Source organism: Saccostrea cucullata, unplaced genomic scaffold, assembly GCF_032062105.1.
Source record: "Saccostrea cucullata isolate Sc308-1 unplaced genomic scaffold, CSIRO_AGI_Scuc_v1 ctg1432, whole genome shotgun sequence".
Classification (NCBI taxonomy): domain Eukaryota; kingdom Metazoa; phylum Mollusca; class Bivalvia; order Ostreida; family Ostreidae; genus Saccostrea; species Saccostrea cuccullata.
Window position 1 is genome coordinate 207,696 of NW_026929305.1, and position 21,445 is coordinate 229,140.

The 21,445-nt window shown below is 36.5% G+C and overlaps 2 protein-coding genes across 2 annotated transcripts; both read left to right on the plus strand.

Annotated features, from left to right (window-relative positions):
* Positions 1–4,772: 4,772 nt before the first annotated feature.
* Positions 4,773–7,695, plus strand: LOC134280390 (uncharacterized). Its single transcript, XM_062762799.1, has 2 exons — positions 4,773–6,115; positions 7,680–7,695. The coding sequence occupies exons 1-2, from the start codon at positions 4,773–4,775 to the stop codon at positions 7,693–7,695; spliced, it is 1,359 nt and encodes a 452-aa protein (XP_062618783.1).
* Positions 7,696–19,721: 12,026 nt separating this feature from the next.
* LOC134280391 (acetylcholine receptor subunit beta-like) lies at positions 19,722–20,858 on the plus strand. Its single transcript, XM_062762800.1, has one exon. It carries the CDS (start codon positions 19,722–19,724, stop codon positions 20,856–20,858), a length of 1,137 nt encoding a protein of 378 aa, XP_062618784.1.
* The last annotated feature ends 587 nt before the right edge of the window (positions 20,859–21,445 follow it).

Sequence of the window (21,445 nt, forward strand, 5' to 3'; positions counted from 1 at the left end):
AAACTTACTCAGGATCAAAATACTACCCTACACTCTTTGTATACCCATGGTATTCTCAACAGTCAATCGTGATGAATTTGAATTAGCATACTTATCCTGGATTTCTAAACTAAATAAAACATATACAAACAAAGACACATAACGGTTTCCAGTATATGTTTTATCAATGTAATATGGAAATAACAAACAGTATTCAAGTTGAAAGGCCATTTAAACAATATCATCGGGAGTAGAGCAAACATGGACGTCCAAAAATATCAGAGATGACATCAGGTGCAATAAAGGGGTGAGCATCCTCTACTAACCGCTGTGTGCTACTTGTCAAGATCGGTAAATAGGAAAATCAGTGAGCAACAGGGTCCTTATAATTAATATGATAAACATCAGTCAGCATTTGACCTAATCATTGGACGTTTTTGCTGACAAGATCTTTGTTTCGACCAAGAAACATACAAAAGGATGACTTCAAACGAGACTTGATATCCTTGTTTCATCCACTTGTTTGTCAGTAGAAATCCTCTCATAAAAATTGTTCAAACCTAGAGCATTCTCTTGCGTGTCGGATCGACTGAGAGACGTTAGCCCCGTATGCATTAGATAAGTGTATATTGCTTTTTAAGTAACGGAAGTTGAGGATTGAAACATTAAAATCATGACATTTATCATAAAGCTTGGTTGTAATTTGTTATGCTGCCATTAACGTCTTTTTGTAGTAAAATATTGAAATAGTAACAGATGCGGGATTTTTTTTTATATTTTATTTCAAGTTCACCTGGATATATCGAGTCGACATACGCATAGGATTTGAAATAGGAATAGCAATAAGAAATGCACTTTGAAATGCAAAGAAAAAAAATAATAGTTAACACCCCGCTAACGACTACGCTTGTTTGTTTCATTTATAACAATATAAGGAAAAATCAAATTTGCAAAAAAGAACCAAACGAGTTATCTCTCTTGCACGTACTCTATAAGACACGACAGAACAGGGAAATAATATTTAGATTAATTAAACTAAAGCACTATTCTGAGATTAAATATATAATATATAATAATAATATTATTATTATTAAAATAATTTTACAAACATATGTGCTCCTTTGTATAAACAAGCTTTTTTTGCTTTCAGAAAATTTCAATGAACTAACAGAAAAAATATACAAATAAACATATTTGTTCATACCCTGAAATGGTTTATAATTAAAATGGGTTTGATAAAAATAAAAATAACAGGGTAAGAAGTATAGAATAACTCATTTCAGAACTCGTTGTAATGTATAAAAGCAGACACGTATAGAGACGCGGACTCTCTCTATCTCTCCCTCTATCTGCAACAGAAAAGGCTCTCATTGCTGAAAACATTCAATATTACTTTAAGTCATATTTAATTCTGCAGTTTTTTCACTATAACCTTGATGAGGAAAATAATTTTTAAATCGTCGCTAGCTATTTATTTTCAAGATCAGTAAATCCGGGTTTGAAAGCATGACATATTTAACATATTAATTCGTATCACACTTGTTGAGTAATATGCAACACTCTGACTAAAACGCAGATACAAATGATACAGGCAAGACAAATATGCAGTAAGCAACTAGATTTCCAGTAGCGTAAGAAATTTTAGGATCTAGTATAACTTCCATGGAGGTTGGAGAAATATGTGCTTGCCTTTTGGAGGGCTATTTATTCCTAGTAGACAAATTAAGCGTTAATGGACGTGGACAACCAACGTACTGTGCTTGAAACTGCTACTGAAATCAGAACATCATATGACACGACGGGAAGTATGTTTTGAACCATGGTTGTAATTTGAAGAAAGTGAGTGCGAGAGGGTATCTAGACTTTTCTTGAGAACAGAAATGAAGAAAAAAAATAGTTTCAGTAGAATTTCTAAGTCGATTTGAACTTGAGGATGAGATGCTTCTAGAACATGGCGTGACATACCTAACTTAACGTAACGTCAGACTGTCCCAGGATTTTACAACTGTTCATGCTTGTGTGAGCTTAATGGTTTATGGAACTTTGTGAAATTTCCCAGTATTGGTGCATAATGACTCTATTTTATAAATATGTTTTTTTCTTTGCTTTGATAAAATCACGATGATTTTATAGAAAGAAATTTCACAATCTTTTGGATCAAACCTCTTGAACTAATTACTTACATATGACCCTACTTCCTGTTAATTCAATAACTGTTCTCACAGGGAACCATAATAGGCGGAAACAACTCCATCTGAAAATAACAGTTTTCCCTGACTTATTAATAAATGTAGTTGTCCGAATAAATATGCCGTTTTTTCTACTTGTTTATAAAAATTATCTTTGATTCCTCATAAATTTGCCTCATCCCTACATTCCGAAAATTTCAATTGGCATTATATAATTTCTGGTTTGCCATCTCCATGTAATTCTGTCATTTGCCTTTGTATCTGGACAAATGTTGGAGACGCATACTTCCTGGAGTTTTTCGAAGGTTGGGGCCACTGGTAAGTTAATATATTTACTATACTCAACAAAAAAAAGAAACGGATATTCAGATTAAACGTAAACCTTCTGTGATGTTCAAAAGTCTGCCCTGAAACCATCCTTATTAATCTATACAAATGTTTTTCACTTTAAAATGTATTTTTGTGCACATTTGAATAAAAAATGAAACATAATGCGGTGAAAGTAATTCATTTTATACATTTAAACATGACCCAAGTTGTTATTTTGAAATTCTTTGACAAAAGTCTGTTTGTATCATCTGTCCTTAAACCCCTGTCACACCAGGGCTGCGTCCTCACGGCGACTGCACGGCGTCCTCAAAAAATGAAAAACGCCGAGGTGATCGCAGTAGAGTCTCCTACAGCGCCGTAACAACGCGGCGAGATCTCCACTGAACGCCGTAGTGTCGCGTAGGGTCTCCTAGAACGCCAGGGGACGGCGATCACTTTGGGCATGCACAAAGTACGCGCCGTGTGATCGCGGTCTGATAAGAACGCAGTAGAAACGTAGTATGATCGCCGTAGCAGCGCTGTGAGATCTCCAACAACGTAGTGGGAGCTCCGTACGAACGCCATGAAGACGCACATGATCGCGGTACGAACGCAGTGATAGTAGACTGCGCTTCCAAGGAGACCTCACGGAGATGTCGCGGAGTCCTTGGAGATGTCACTGCATTTCTATTGCGTTCTTACGGCGCTTCTAATGAGATTTATCGTCTTGTGATTTTTTCGACTGCGACTACACGGCGACAGAACGGAGTTGTCACTGCGATCATTGCGCTCCCATGGCGTCTCTACAGCGTCCGTTTGCGATCACAATGCGCTTTCACGGCGTTGTTAGAGCGTTGTCAGCCAGCTCACAAAACAAGAGCAATGGGATCATATTTGATCAGCAATAATTCCAACCTATTTGTTGCACTAGGAGCATTTAAGTGAAAAAAAAAAGAAGATAAAATTACACCAGAACTTGTTCTGTTGTTTCAGTTAAATTTTGTAGACAACTTTTCAGTGTGTTTATTTATATTTGTTTTTACATTCACAATAAATTCAAAGAAAATCTAACAACACATCTGAACCAAAAAAAATTGGGGAAAAAAAGCAGTTTAATCATAAAACTATTAATAATTTAGTACTAAATTATTAAAATAGAACATTTTTCTAATTATTAAGAATATTTATTAGAAATCTTTTCATCGTGTAACTTGAATCTTTAAACATAAATGTTTTACATTCCTTCTGAATATATATCAATGAGTATAGAACGCATTGTAAACGTATTGTGAACGCAGCCAGCGCAGTGAGAACGCCGTGAACACTAGGTGAAAACTCCTAACGCGCCGTGAAAACTCCGCGGAAGCGCAATCAATCGCCGAAAGATCTCCGTGGGAACGCAGTAGAACTCCGTGAGATAGCCGTAGAATCGCGTCCGTCGCCGTAGGGACGCCGTGACATCTTCATATTGTGAAAATTTTACAGAAATTTGTGCAATTTCCCTGCGATTCCACGGCGATTTAAAAAATTTAACAACGCCGTAATGACTCCGTGTGAACGCAACTTGGTGTGACAGGGCCTTTAACCCTAATGCTTTCATATATTGAAAAAATAAACAGAATGATATTCTTGTTTCTTTTCTTAAGCAATGAAACAAATCTTTCATTAATTTTGTCTCTTGCAAAGCATTCAAAAAATATTTTCAAATCGGAGATAATGTCGCATTTAATTTTACAGGCAATTAAATTTCCAGATGATGACAAAAATACTTGCGGTATGGTTTTACTTTAAATTTATCTGATAATATATATTTACATGCAATACTAAATCAATCACAAAAATTCTATTGCTTTCTTTAAATCAATACAAAAATATATCTTTAAATCAGTAAACAATGTTTTATTTTAGGTGCGCCAATATTGCCTAACAGAAAAATTTCAAAGCTATTCGGTAACACATACAGGTACCTCTTTGAAAAAGTGTACTCTAAGGTATGTTCTTTAAAATCCTTAATAACAGCAAATGGCCCAAAGGAGACTTTAATGCAACGATGTTCTTTTTTCTAAATGATATGTCTAGATCGACATCGAGAATTTACATATATTTACATTTGCAACGGATATTGACAAAAATTGAATGAAAAAAATGCTTCAAGAAACATCTTTGACCTTTAAATTTAAAACAAAAAACAAAGCCACCGAGATAGACTTAAACATTAAATTAAAGTGTGCAAATAAGCTGACATGAACGTGTTCTCGAACCAAAATCATTTCTAAATTGCTAATTCTTTCTCTGATGGGAAACACAACAGATTATAGCTTAGTATATGAGAAGTATTCCAATGCCTTACTGGCAAGTTCCATTTTGACGTTATTCGGAGCTGCGGTGGGAATCACAGGAAATTTCATAATTATCGTGATTTATTATTTTCGTATTAAGGATAAATCTGAGCGCTACTTCATCCCTGTGTTGGCAGCAATGGATCTAACAGCATGTATCATAAATGGATACGGAAACACAGTTTTAAACACATACATGTTTGACTTTTCTGGAGAGTTTCATTGCCGTGTTATTTGGTTCCTGGAGTTGTTCATTTCTGGCTTTTCCGGTCACATGGTTCTGATCATAGCTCTCCAGCGATACCTACTGATCTGTAAACCCTTTGGTCCTCATATGACACTGTTCTGGAAGAGGTTTGCCGTTCTGGTAACATTGCTAGCCACGATTTTATACGCTGCACCATCGCTAGCAATGTCTGGAATCAAAAGTACCGACCGTGTGTTCTTGTCAAGAAATATCACCACCAGGATGTGTGTATTTGTCGTAGATTACACGGGGGCTGCAATAACGTACAGTGCAATTCTACTCTTTCTTACTGTGACCAATGCAATAGTCTGCATGGCTCTTTATCTTCCAATCATCAAAGTTATCCATAGTTCTTTTTCAACATCACAAACATGCAAGACTGTCTTTCCTTTCTGTGGAAACCGCGACAACACAATTTCTGACATCGAAAATAGTATTAGTTCTACCTTTGATGGGAAGCATCGGGTGTGGCTGAATGATATTTTAAAGGACATACAAACGGACGATGCAGTAGAGACTGTAGGGAATTCACGAACAGATCTTATAAGTCTGGACGAGTACAGCCAAAACAACATGCACGATATCGTATTAGAGAGAAATGTAGATAACTGTGGGAATGGAAAGCAAAACGATGGGGCAAATATTTCCGTTATTGAAATTACTGTCAATGATCAAGAAAAAGGCCACGATATGGGTGCCTCTCATCAAATAGATGCCTTTGTGAACCAAAGAAATGAAGGTGAAGAAATTCAAAACAATATAGATCCGAATAATTCTTCATCTCTGGATATTTGTAGTAAATCCAGCCGAAAAGAGGATAACTTTGAAAGTACAAGTACTAAGCAAATAAATCCTTCAAGCTCCACGGCCAAAAATCGGAATGAGACAGTTGGAATCGCAGATGGCAAGAATAATACATTATATTCTGAAAAGATTCCTGGCAAAAACAAAACGTGGACATTTAGAAATGGAATGAAACTCTTTAGATCATCTTCCAAGCTTGAAAGAATGAAAACAACAATGAATGTGATGTTTTTGACGATTATTGTAGTGTATGTATTGTCCTATATACCGTCACTTGTAATATTGATTCTCAGATACAGTAAGAAAAATTTCAACTATTTAGACTTCACAGAGTCTCAGTATTTCATTTGGTTTTTCTTTTCTCGATTTGTGTTTATTAATCATATTATCAACCCTATCATATATGGTTATTTTGATGTGAAATTGAGAGCTGAGTTTTCTAAATGCTTCTGGTGCTGGTTAAAGAAGAAAAAATAATGCTCTGTGTAAATCACGAGCCAAAAAAAGTTTTATGTTTTTATAAGAAATATTATCTTTTGCAAAACACTTACATACTTAATTAAATGATATTATTATTTGCATTGCTAAATGTTGAATATATTCAGGTAAGCCCAGCCGTTTTACTGTTGTGACCTGATGAGTTATGAATATAGTCGCAATAGGTTTGGATTGTCATGTTGATTTTTATCCTGTTAATCTCTATTGATTTGACGTCATATTTCATGTATGTTCCCAGGTCCTATTATTCTTAGACACTTAATGTCAAATGTATTACAGTATACAAAAATACAACATTATCATTTATATATATAAGAATTTCAAAGTACATGTAGTCACTGTCGCAATTCTAGTTTTAAAAAATTTCATGTGGCAAGAAAAGTGCTCACTAAGAGATGATTTCACGAATACAACAGATGGCGTAAGTCTTTGTCTGCTGTCAAAATTGTCCCAGAAAAACCAGACTAATGTGTTTAGGTGGGAAAATGACATTGCAGTTATCTTCACAACAACAGGTGAATAAACGTCATTACCCCCGTTTTGACCTAGCTTCCGAGAAACAGGAGATTGGTTCAAGATGGAAAAAAGAGTCAAAACATTGAAAATCCATATTGGTTTTCTGTAAAAAGTAGAGACAATAACACAGTTTAATCTAATCTCTGACACATCGGACTGAAGGATATTGTTTGTGTACAAATTGTTCCATTTATTTAAAAAAAGGTTGAGCTTGGAATTATTTTTTTTCATTTTGTAAATTAAAAAAAATTGTCTTAAATGAAAACATTGACTTGTTATGGACAAAAGTTCAAATTTAAGTCGGATATGGTAAGGAATACATTTCAAGGATGAGTGATCAGAATTTAACTGATTTTTATTTTGTTTACGAAGACTACAGAAGGGCACTTATTTCAAACAGTGTTTTGACAATACTGGGTGCCGTTGTGGGAATAATAGGAAACATTGTGATAATAATTTCTTACATTGTAAAATGGAGAGGAAATGACGAGCGTTATTATATCCCTTATTTGGCTACCGTGGACTGCATGGCCTGCGTGTCAGGGGGATTTCTGTATGTCCTCTCCAATACTTATTGGATGCATTTCCCCAGTGACATCCTGTGTCGTCTCTTGTATTTCATGCATGTGTTTATTTCCGCAGTATCTGGTCACATCATACTGGCTATATCTGTCCAGCGGTATCTTCTGATATGTAAACCGTATGGCCCCCATCTCACCTTGTTTTGGAAGAGAACCAGTTTATTCATCATCACGATCGTTGCAATTATCTATTCTTTTCCTGTGCTTTTCATTGCAGGGAACGCAGTGACTAAAGAAAAATATCATGGAAAATCTGTAGTTTATATGGAGTGTTACTTTGTTGCTAACAATATTCCAGAACATGCAACATATACATACATTCTGCTTGTAATTACCTTGGCAAACATAGTTGCTGTAATTTCAGTTTACAGCCCATTTATACGAAAATATCGCCGTGTTATTTCTATGAAAAATACCGAGAGTCGAAGAATCACAGTAAGCACTATAGAACTGGAACATCAACCAACATCACTCACCACTTACTCGGAATCAAGACCCACTACTTCCGGTCACGTGGAACATCCATGTGGTGATGACCAGGACAGAAAATGTCACAATAATAAAAGAACACATCATTTTGGATCACATGCTGATATTGTGCTAGCATCTAACAATCGAAAGAGAAGGATGGTGACTCGAATGTCTTTAATGTTTTCTGTCATCATAAGCTGTTATATGTTTTCATATTTTCCAAGTCTTGTTCTATTAATTTTAAGGTATACCCTGAGCAAATTTCGTTATTTTGATTTCACAGAAGTACAGTTTTTCTTTTGGATGCTCGTTGGACGTTTCGTATTTATTAACCATTTTATCAATCCATTTATCTACGGTTATTTTGATGCCGAATTGCGGAAGGCGATTAAGGAAAAAACGAAGAAGATTTTTATCAGAAAAACAACTCATTAGTAATAATCATTAAGAAAATATCCTTCTATTGAATGCATACAAAGTTGTTCATTATGATTTTTGTCATAAATTTCATAAAATTTGCAATGCATTGAACATATGTATAAAAATAAAATAATAGCTTTTTTTGTTCTTTTTTTGTTTGAACTAAGATTTAAAATAATTGTCACATTTTTTCTTTAAACTTGAATATTAATTTTACACAAAGGATTGAAGATGCAGAAATTTGAGTAAAATTTTGTTTTCATAACTTACATGTAGTATTCCTATGCAAATATTTTTGTTTCTGGTTCTTTCGCCTTTTTTTTAAATTTAGTATTTTGGAATAAACTTCACTTTTCTTGACATCAAACTCAAACTTAAATTTCACCCGAGGTGTCCGCGCATCAATTTCTTTTGTTCACAAGTAATGCGACGCACCAGTTTTTCTTTTTTCTTTTTTTTTTCTATGAACGATGGAATTCTAGAAAATTAAACTTGCTGTATTATATTTTGTTATTTTTCAAATAAGTTTTCATTACATTTACGATCATTCCTTTAAAAGTAATGAAATGTGTAAGAAAGAGTTTACACAACTGATTTAATAAAAATTGTGTTTCTTGTTCATTTCACTAGAACGTCAGGAAATATATACCGGCATTAATAAATGCATAATAAATGTTAAAGTATATAGTACCTTGCCTTTAAAGTCTGGAGTTTCCCTTCATATGACAGCATTATGGACATTGTCTGCGTTTTTTTTTTCTTAGCCGCCCTTGTTTTTTTCCCCTTAAAATAATATTCACAATGTTTTACATGAAATGAAAAATCTTCCTGACTCCTTCAGTTTATGACTTTGATCATTATTCGTTTACTTAGCTTCACCTTTTCAGAATATAATTGCACTGGTTAAATCATGCTGTATAGAGTACTGAGTATATATACTTCAAAAAGGGGGTATAGAGTATGTAGAGTAATACGTGTTGAAATCTAGTACTCACACAATTTTAAACAATTTCCTGATTATTCTGCTATATCCTAAAGCTTCAGCTTTTGCGTTTAATATTGAAGTATCATGTTTATATAAAAGTCATTAGAGTAGCAGATAAGTTGGTTTCTATATTCATTCTGAAATAAAGTCTCCGGCCCCGGCGACTAATTGTTCCCTATGGTGTAATCACTCGTGACAATTAATTTTAGAAATCGATACATGAACCAGAATAGAGTGAAACTAGATTTATTAATTATTTAAAATTGATAAGATATCTGCCAATTTATTAAGGTGAATAATAAATCAGATTTGGAACAATTTCCATTAGAACTTGTAGGAATAATGCCAAATGTTATGTTAGAGGTATCATGGAAATGTCTAAAACGTATTTTGCCCTTGCAGTTCGCAGAAACAAGAATGGTTGGTAATTTAACAACGACGAAATATTTACCATATACTGACATCCGTGTTATTTACCGAGATTTTGAGAAGGCGCTGATTGTAAGCTGTGCTCTGTCTATTTTCAGTGCTATTTTTGGAATTTTCGGAAATACAGGAACAATAATTTTCTGCCAAAAGAAATGGAAGAAAAATTCAGAAAAACGATTTTTGTTGATTCTAGCTTTTGTGGATTGTGTTGCCTGTATTTCCTATGGGACGTACTATGTTTTAGGAGATATCTTCTGGGTAAATTTTCCAAGTGACGCCATGTGTCGTATTCTGTATTATTTAAATTTCCTTACATCCGGGCTATCAAGTTTAATTATCCTAGTCATTTCCATACAACGGTTTCTCTTTATCTGCAAACCACACGGAACTTTTGGGAACTTACATTGGAAGATTTTCATTTTCGGCACTATAGGTTGTGTTGTAATGGCTTCTCCAATACTGCTTATATCCGGAAATAAGACATACATACAGAAATATAAAACAAAACACGTGGTTGCGACGACCTGTTTCTTTATCGTTGAGAATTCGGTTTTAGGCAGAGTTTATGCGCTTTCTCTTTTTGTCATAACAATTGCTCTTATTTCTGCAATAACTGTTACTTACGGACTTTTTGTAGCTAAGGTTAGAATGTTTTTCACTAGACGGGTGATGAATTTTGAGACTGTTTTTGAAGAAGAGCGTGACGTCACACCAAACCAAATACATCTTCAAGAGTACCGAGAAACAAATAGACATGATGATCACTTCTTTCATACTACAAACCAAGTACATGTGACTTGCTCAAAGAATGTACGAGAAGCAAAAGGAATTCCCAGTTCTTCGAATATGACCACTGGACATGCGGTTCAAAGACAAAAGACATTAACTAATGCTCCAAAAGAAGACCTCAAGCAAAATGGCAAAATCAGACGTTACAATGTAATGATATCGACGATTATTTTATGCTATATCATTTCTTATTTTCCTCCATTCATACTATTATTAGTGAGGTATACTAAAGCAGATTTTGATTACTTTGATTTGTCGGTTTGGGAGTATTTTGGATGGATGTTCTGTGCCCGTTTTTCACTTTTTAATCATATTATAAACCCAGTTATATACAGCTATTTCAATAGTAATTCATGGAAGGCATTTTGTCGCCTTTTCAAACGATGCAGTTGTTCCACATCGTAAGATTGTATGTCGTTCGGAGGAGGCGTGATGATTCTTGATGATGAACTTCTGATGTCTTATCTTTGTAAGAGAGGGTGTGTTTATAAGTGTGTGTGAAAAACAAACTGATGAAAACTCATCATAATATGGAAATGAAATAACCTTTTTTGCCCTTGACTGCTTGTAGGTTATGGAGATATAGAATGAAACATATGGAGATACAAACAGTTTTCAAGATCAAAAGTTTATCAAACAGTACATAATAAGGAGCAGAGAAAACACGAACCTCTAAAACATCAGAGGTGGGATCAGATGCCATGGAGGAGTGAGCATTCGCTGCCGACAGTTCATACCCCCGTGTGCTCCTTCTCATGAAGGGGAGGGGTGTCGTTTCTTGCATATAGAAGTCATTACATTAAGGAAAATACTTTGAGAGATCTATTTTCCTTTTAAGTCAAAATTGTGGTTAATCATAAAAAAAATGCCAGAATTAAAACCTCGAACTTCATCGGAAAAAAATGTATGCAAAATTAGTGCACTTATACCACCTCATTGGACTTAGTCGTTACCTAGAACAAACGTGCTAAGGAAGTATTATACGTACTTAGAAAATAGGCAGTTGCTGAAGTCAATCAGTTAATCAAACATGTAGTTAAAAATTATACATCTACTGACAGAGTTCGATGGCAACATGCGTTTTGTTGGACCGCCTCAGGCAAACTTTTTGTTTGAGGGATCGAAAAAACACAATTATATTCGAGAACACAGCCAATAAATGTTTTGTTAGATATCTTTTACTTTTTATTTTGACGTATCATGACTGAGTTAAATTTCTTTTACCCGCGCAGCAGTACTGTAAAACGCCAACAATGCCAAATAAAAACCGACCCCGCCCACCCTGGGACGTAAATGGCCCAGCACCAACTTCTCATTCTGCGGTCAACATCGAATTTTAATATGCCCGCTCAGTAAAACACTGGAAAAGTTAGACTGAATATAGAATTATATAAGGACACAATTTTTAAAGATGTAGCAATTGTTTGCAATATATGCCTTATCTATTGTATCTATTTAAAGTGGGCATGCAAATAAACAATTGAGTGCATGGTAGACTCCATGCTTGATATCCATCTTTCCGAATTAACTGGAATATACCTGCATATATAGAGCAGAAAAAGGAATGAAATTTATCAATTTCCTCAATTGAAAAAACATACCTTGAAATATCTGCATATTCAAGACTTTTTGCTTGACTAAACCATCAGTCACATTATCCAGCGATGGCGTATACGATATGCAATACGATACCAATGGCCTTGTTGCCGGTCGGACACCCATAATAATCGGACGGTGACTGAAACCATCGGGCGAATCGGTGGGGGTCATCGGGAGAAAATACTAGTAAGTTGTAGTAAAAATCAGCGATGTCTCCACCGATGCCTACATCGCTTCAAATCAGCAACCAATCATAATACATCTTTCAGGGGTCAGCCATTGTTTTGACGAGGATCTTCCAGGGTCAGTTGAATTTGAGGTCATCTGGAGTGAGTGGTAGGAATAGACACCGTCCGACCATCAGTCTATGTTCGACCAAATACTGGCCCATAGTCGACCGATGAGCGGCTGACGTTCACCAATGTATGAACGTTACCTGCCGAGCATAGTTGGATGATTGGTGAAAACTATCCCATATGTCCGTCCGGTAATTGGTGCCACGCAGGACAATGCCTTAGTCACATTTCCCGGTCGGTGGCCGTAGACCGTTAGTGATCGGAGTTAATCCTTGGTGTGAGCGATGCCCCATGATCGGTCTAGTAGTCCATAAAGTTTCAGTCATATTATCCAACGATGGGGTATACGATGGGCAACCAATGCATTTTGTGATAAGAAATGCGTGGTTGCCAGCCGGACTTACAAATTAAGGCCCAGCGATGCATTGCTAATTATAAAACAATCGAAGTTCCAGGGTAATCTGCCGATGTATATTACATCGCTCATACATTGGTGAACATCGTTCGTACGTCGGTCGACTATGGGCCAATGTTTGGTCAACATCAACCGATGATCGGCCGATGTCTGTTGCCCACCACTCTACCCCCCGATAATCTCAGTTTCAACGGACACTTGACGATGCTCGGCAATACGTCGGTCAATCCATGAAAGATGTAATATTGATTGGTTGCCAAGAAAAAGCAATGAGGGGCATCGGTGGAGACATCGCTGATTTTTAACTTCAGCTTATTTTCTACCGATGATCCCCACCGATTCGCCATCACTCAAACCACGGATTATCACTGATTACTAGTATCACCGGTCTAAGGCCACCGGCCGAGAAATCTGACAGAGGTTTTATACATGTTCATTTTTTGCTTAAGTATCAGTCACATTATCCAACGATGGGGTATACATGTACGATGAAAAAAACAATGCGTTTTTGATAAAAATGGTGTGGTTGCCGGCCTGACACTTATAGTAATCGGATGGTGACTAAGGCCATTCGGCGAATTTTGGGGTCATCGGTAGAAAAGCTTTAGTTAAAAATCCGCGATGTTTCCACCGATTTCCACATCGCTCCTCTTCGGCAACCCATCATTAACACATCTTTCAAGGATTGGCCGATGTATGGTCGAGCATCGCCAAGTGTATGTTGAATCTGATGTCATCCAGGGGTTGAGTGGTGGGCAACAGACATCTGCCGATCAACAGTAAATGTTCGTCCAAACATTGGCACGTAGTCGACCGAAGTGCGAACGATGTTAACCAATGTAAGAGCGATGTAATATACATCGGACGATTACCCTAAAACACGTTTAAAAAAAACGTTTTATGATTAGCAATGCAACGCTGGGCCTTTTTAAGTCCGGTCGGCAACCATGCATTTTTATGGGAAAAAAAAACGCATTCGTTGCCCATCGTATACCCCATCGCTGGATAATGTGACGGATACTTTAAGGACTATTAGACCGATGTGGACCGATGTTGGGGCATCGCTCACACCACGGATTACCGCCGATTACCACCGATCTATGGCCACCGGCCAGGAAATGGGACTAAAGCATTAAATAAAGCATGTTGATCTTTTACTTTATTGATACTGTAAAGTTAAAAATTGACCTGTTCTATGAACAGCATTTTTAAATAAATAAATCTTCAAGGATAATACTAAACAAAATATCATTAATCTATTTGTATTGTATATTGTTTGATTTTGGAAGTTAAAATACTATGATATGGTAAGATAGTAGTTCGGGGAAATTGCTGAACAAAATTGTGTATAACATTCCCAAAGTATCGCGAATCAAAAATATTTTATTTAATCGATCATGATTCTTACCTTTCAAGATAATAACGACACTAAATTGCTACTAGTATTATCCGACACAGGACTAACTTGTTTTAAGTATATAAAAAAAATTGCCATTTATTAAAAATTATTAAAAATGTTTCTCTCCAGAAACGCGAAGTATAATAAAGTAATAAAACAACAACTTTCGCGAGACCCAAACAGGTTGATGGATAAAGAATATTTACTTTCATTGTCTTGAACTCTTTCAACTATTATATGCAGTAAGAAATGTTAACATGAACATATTCCATTATGTTCAGAGTTGTGGGTATCATTTCATTTAAGTACGATATTGACCATAATTGATTTTACATTTTCAATATTAGTCTTTATTCATCAATAAATATATCCCCAGGAAATGATGGCTGCTTATCAGAAGAAAACAGATCACCACTGAATATCAAAATGAAAATAACAATGTTTTATTGCAAGCCTTGATTCATTGATTATACCGAAATTAATTATAACGATAATGTTTATATAGGTATCACAAAGACTGACCAAATGTATGTCAAATTCTGATTGTATTACAATTCATATATGTACCAAAGTATAAATAATTGATGACTGCCTTAGATAAATTGTTGATTATAAAAGTAGATCAGATTTAAATCATGTGATAGAGTATAGAATCTTTGTTTCAAGTACATGTAGCTTTCGGGATCCTAATGGCGGTGCTGTTGGTTTGTGTTGCTCTTTGTTGGACACTTTGTGAGTGTTCCAACAGGTCTCAGTTGTTCAAGGATGTTCTAGATCGCCATGAAGCAAGAGTGGCGCCTTATGAAACTGAAGAAAACCCTCTAGATCTGTCCATTTTCCTTAGTCTTATGACGATAAGAGAGGTGAATGAGAAGAAGCAGACGATTGCTAACTCTATCGCAATCTCACTGAGCTGGCTCGATGAACGTCTCATGTGGGACTCTTCTCATTATAATGGGATTACTTCATTTGGAACCACATCAGAATACGTCTGGACCCCCAAATCTATATGCATCATAAATGAAGTGAGCATAAACAAATGCTTTAGCGAAGTATCTGATGTTATAGTCAGGAATTCTGGAATTGTTACTTACACGACGTATCGTGAAAGTTTGACTCTTTGCCAATTGGACATAACAAAATATCCATTTGACGAACAAAAGTGTATGATTTTCATTGGTAGGTTACATCAATTGTTGGAATCAATCACCTTAAATAAGATTGATTCTTTTTTCCACTTGATCTCCTTCAATAATAATGAGGAATGGGAAGTCCTGGGATCGAATATAGCTGAAATTGAAATACCGTCAGGACAATATGGCTTGATGCAACAACTCCACTTTATATTACGTCTCAAACGGAAGTCGGCTCAAGCTATTGTTTCTATCATAATTCCAATCATCCTTCTATCAATCATAAACATATTCTGTTTTATGCTACCGATAGCATCTGGAGAGAAAATGGGAACTTCCATGGCAATCTTCTTGACTTATGCCGTTTTACTTTCTATCATCAACGATTCCTTTCCAACTACGGACACAACACCATACTTCATCATCTATCTGGACACACAACTTACTCTCAGTGGATTAACAGTCATATTTCAAGTCGTCGTGATACATCGCTATTTCCGATTGAATGATGTTTCTCAGGATTCTTCCAATAAAGTCAAACCCTGTCTGGACACTGAAAATTGTTCAAAACAACCACTAAAACATAAATACTGGAAAATTATGAATGAAAAGAATCTTGAAAAATTATTTTTGATCTTTATTATAGTTGTAAATATTATATCTTTTGTGGCATTCATCGCATTGACTCGAGAAGGTGCAAGTTCTAGTCACAACGAAGGACCTGCTGTGCAAGCACCAGAGACAGGGGGACAAGGAGTAGGAGGCTTTGGTGCAGTAGGACCAGGAGCCAGAGGATTCCTAAGAGGCGGAGCAGGGCCATCTGGATCAGGACCTGGAGGATCCGGACCAACAGGATCAGAGCCTGGAGGGCCAGGACCAACAGGGTCAGGAGGGTCAGGGCCAACAAGAACGGGAGGATCAGTACCAACAGGAACAGGACCAACAGGATCAGGATCAGGACCTGGAGGATCAGGACCAACAGGAACAGGAGGGTCAGGACCAACAGGATCAGGAGGGTCAGGACCAACAGGATCAGGACCTGGAGGGTTAGGACCAACAGGATCAGGAGGGTCAGGACCAACAGGAACAGGAGGGTCAGGACCAACAGGAACAGGAGGGTCAGGACCAACAGGAACAGGAGGGTCAGGACCAACAGGAACAGGAGGGTCAGGACCAACAGGATCAGGAGGGCCAGGACCAACAGGATCAGGAGGGTCAGGACCAACAGGAACAGGAGGGTCAGGACCAACAGGAACAGGAGGGTCAGGACCAACAGGATCAGGAGGGTCAGGACCAACAGGATCAGGAGGGTCAGGACCAACAGGATCAGGAGGGTCAGGACCAACAGGATCAGGGCCTGGAGGATCAGGAGGGTTAGGACCAACAGGATCAGGTGTAGGAAGTTCTGGATTAACAACATCAAGTTCAGGAGGAGCAAGTGCATCAAGTTCAGCTGGAGCAGGAGCAGGGCCAACAGGATCAGTACCAGAGGTATCAATAAAACCAAAATCAGAAAGTATTGGTTAGATAAAATTGAAAGAGTCAAGGATTAAAGAAGCAGCATTAGTCTTCCTGAGATCGTGGAGGAGATATGGATAAAAAGAGGGAAGGCATTGAAATGGGGCTTCGTCAGTGCAAAAAAAAGTGCTATCGATATTTAAAAAAAAACAGGATTGGAGATACATTACTCAGGCAAATGGAGAGAAAATTTATGTTGGCTTATGTCTTTTAACATTTGTTGTACATTAATATTTTTTTTAAAATTATTTAGAAGTAGTCATAAATCTTCAGGATTCAACTTACATTCGTATGTTTTACACTTAGACAATATACATTGTATGTTCAAACAATAGACCCAATAACTTTTGATAATGGAAGGTGCAAAAACTATGGTTGAATATACGTGTAATGTTTCGCTAATAAATGTCATTATACATGATTAAGTTGGCAAATCATGCTCTTCGTTTGAAAATTTTTAAGACAGGCCTCTGACAAATACGTTGATAATACAAGATATCAACAGTCTTCTTTAAAGCCAGCATTTCTCAAAATCTAAGTTCGATACAATGACCTTGTATAATACATGTATAAACAAGTGTTAGTAAAACTATTGACATTTTGAAAGCATACTGACGATCCATCTTTTCCAAACTGGATTGCCTTCAAATACCTTTGTTTGCCCGACCTAGGTGAAAGGCTCACGTTGGAGGGTTTAGTCTGTTGATAGGGGATGGTTACTCCTCCATTGCATCTGAAAGCATTCTACCAGTTATATTTTCAGGGGTCCGTATTCAGACCTCAACTCAAAAGTTCAACAGCTGTGCTTTATAATCATACCCCTTTCTTGGCTTTTGTCAATACCATATGCTACATCAATAAGTGCCCATCATAGACAAGCAATAATTTTCAGAGCAAACGTTCACATGATATTTCCCCCTTTTTCCTTTTGAAAACTATAACAGTATTTAATCAATAAATAATAACCTTTGACACTAGTTAGATGAGTTTCTGTGTAAGATTTTTCCTGATATCTGTCAAAGGACAACTGTTTTATGAATCTTTCTTCAAATAGTCGCCAGCGTTGCGCGTCTGCTCTAGAGTCGCGAAGTAAGGAGTTAATCCTTACGTCGCGGGTTCGAATCCCACTGTGGGACGCGGAGACCGGTCCTTCGGATGAGACCGTATAAACCGAGGCCCCGGGTCGCAGTAGGTGCTGGCACGAAAAAGATCCTTCCCTGCTCAATGACCTTGAGTGCCGAGTATAGGACAAAATTTGCAGCTCTCCATCGGCAAGTGGTGGCGTCTTCATATGAGTGAAAAATTCTCGAGAGGGACTTTAAACAATATACAATCAATTAATCAATTTGACAAACGGATCATACTAATTGTTAGGGCACTATATACTAGTATACACTGAATTGTAGACAGATTTTCTATCCTTCCCGATCATGATAAGGAGCGCACGGAAAGTGTGACCGGTCGGCAAGGGACTCCTTCATGATAACTTATCCCAGCGCTGGTGTTTTGGAGGTCTGTGTTTGCTATGCTCCAATTGTGTTTAATGTTTAATAGACTTTTGATCGTGAATAATTTTCGTTATCTCAATTTTTTAATAAATAAAACCTTCTTTTGTTTCTATGGGGATAATGCTAGCAATCTTTCCAGAAATAAGTATATAACTCCTTTACTCAAGTTTTGTTGAGCAAAAAATTTAATGGTCAATAAACTTCCTTGATCAAATATGTCATGCGGGGAAAACGGGATGAGTTCAGCATAAATGTTTCTTATTTGATAATATTTCACATTTCACTGCACTTAGTTACAGCTACATTTTTAAACAAAATCATGCAACTTACAAATAAGTTGGTGTTACGTGGCTTTCAGCAATATCGTATAAAGTCAATATTTTGCAAATTCTTTGGAATTCCAACGTTAAAAAGATCTTACTTTTTGAATGTAACTCCGTTTACTTGATCGATAAAGAGGGTTCGTTGCAGATATTATTGGTCGACAGATGCTGTGTTATCTGGTCTTATCGCTCATGTGTCCAGGGATTTGTGTTTTGCGAAAATGTGTACAGCGCCATTCTGCTCACAATGCCCAAGTCACAATATGCTATGCTGAAACGAGGAGATTTTATGCTTTAGAAATTGCAAAATGTGATGAAAATAATTGCAAAAGTTTCTCTCAAATTCTCATTTTCCAAATGGTCTTGCACTCATTGGTAATGAATTATAGTGAAATGACTGTAATTGCTGTAGTACTTAGCTGGACAAAATAAATAATTAATTTACCTTTGATTCTCGCCACTTAGGTTCATGATTATATCAAACCATAGCTGGCACTCTATTACTAATTTAAAATATCATCAATAATAGAGAATATTTTCAGTTGTCACATTCATGTTGTTATACACTTGTATTATGCACTGTAGCCTTTAATATCGATATATGTAAGTTTATAATATACATGTATATCATCTTTGCGTGTTGGTTTCTGGATTATATGGGAAATTAATTACAATAATTGATGAAAGGTAGTTATCAAAAAGCACGTGTAATGAATCTAACTTGTCACATCTGATAATTCATTTAATTGAAAGCACTCTCTTCGCCATTGATCAATGGAAGTTAGTCTCGAGTTTTATTGTAAAGTTATGTAAAACAATAAACCAGCATGAATTATAAATAAGAAACACTCATAACTCACTCCTGCGATATATTACACACTGGTCATTATTATTATTTTGGTCATATTGACCTAAGCTATCAAATGAATTGCTTTGCTTAACTCTGCAACGCACAAGTTTTAGTTGCAGCAAATATGTTTGGCTTTACCCTTTATATCGCTCTTAGTTTTACCTTCTTCTGTGAGGCAACCAACCGGTCCCAGTTGTTCAAAAATGTTATCGATGGACACGAGGCCAGAGTATCGCCGTACGGGAACACTGATAGCCTGCTAGATGCATCTGTTGTTATGAGTCTTATGACCATAAGGGAGGTCAATGAAAAGAAACAAACTTTTGCAGCCTCATTGTGGATCTCGATGACCTGGTTTGATCATCGTCTTGTGTGGAATTCTTCTCACTACAATGGCATTACATCTCTGCGAACCAAATCAAACTATGTTTGGACCCCAGAGTCCGTGTGCATAATCAATGAACTGGGTGTTGACAAATGTTTGTGTGAAGATTCAGATGTTTTAGTTCTTAACACTGGAATTGTTACTTATACTACATCTCGAGAAAGTTTAACTCTTTGTGAACTGGATATCACAAAATATCCATTTGACGAGCAGATGTGTTCCATTTCTATGGCTAATTTGATTCATACTCATGAAAACATTACCTTAAATAAGACAAGTTCTCGCTACCACTTCATTTCCCACCACAACGAGGAATGGCAGATGCTTGGATCGCACGTTTATCAATCGAATGTTTGGGACCCCATGTTTGGAATGCTGCAACAGCTTCACTTCGTGTTACATATTCAACGGAAATCCACCCAAGTCCTTATTTCTATCATGCTCCCCATCATATTGCTATCATTTATCAATATCTTCTGTTTCGTGCTGCCTGTAGAATCGGGAGAAAAAATGGGAGCCTCCATTGCCATCTTCTTAACGTTCTCTGTGTTTCTAACTATCGTCAACGACTACTTTCCGACGACAGAGACAACTCCTTATTTCATCGTTTATATGAATAACAAACTTTTTCTCAGTGGATTGACGGTAATCTTTCAGGCTGTGGTTCTACACCAGCATTTCAAGAATTCTGATATTTCCCAAAACAAAGTGGAACCTACATGTATCGTACAGCCAGACAAAAAGGAAAAGCAACAAGTGAAACGTAAATGCTGGGACACCAACGACCGAACTTTAAACAGAGCATTCATGTTCCTGTCTATACTAGCTAATGTTATATCCTTTCTCGTTTTCTTTATTGTGACAAACCTAGGATAGGGAAAGGAAACCTAAATCTGATTATTTTATTTCTCAATAAATTTGATCATTAATGATGATTGCATTTTCATTGTAAGTGCAGGTTCAGGTATTCAGCTGAGAAGAAAGGAAGAATATATAATTAGTTTTATCAAAAATAAAGAGAAACTAGTAAACTAATTGTTCAGAGAACAATAAGACGTCTTTCCACCTTTTTAAGTCTTTCCATGTCATTTGGGTTGAAAAAATGAAGAAAAACACCAGAAAAACGCCAAAAAATCAAAAATTCAACAACAAAAAAAAAAATGCTTCCAGTAAAATTCGATCCAGGTACCTTCGGATCAGCAGTCGATCGCTCTAACCACTAGACCACGGGTTCCGTTGAAAATCACTGGTATTATTGTCGAGTTAAAGTTACCGGGATTTCCTTGATTCATTGTCCAGTCAAGTAGTACCAGTTAATAAACTTCTTGCAAGCTACTGGGTATATATGTGAGTTTGAATGAGATTGTTTTCAAGTTAAAATGTAAGGGATATTGTCTGATTACAATTATGATATTGCTATTAACGGGAAAACATGCATTTGAGGTTGCGTAGCAATTTATTTA

Excerpts from the sequence above, each read along its gene's own strand:
- LOC134280390 (XM_062762799.1), top strand. The coding sequence starts at position 4,773 with ATGGGAAACACAACAGATTATAGCTTAGTATATGAGAAGTATTCCAAT.
- LOC134280391 (XM_062762800.1), top strand. The coding sequence starts at position 19,722 with ATGTTTGGCTTTACCCTTTATATCGCTCTTAGTTTTACCTTCTTCTGT.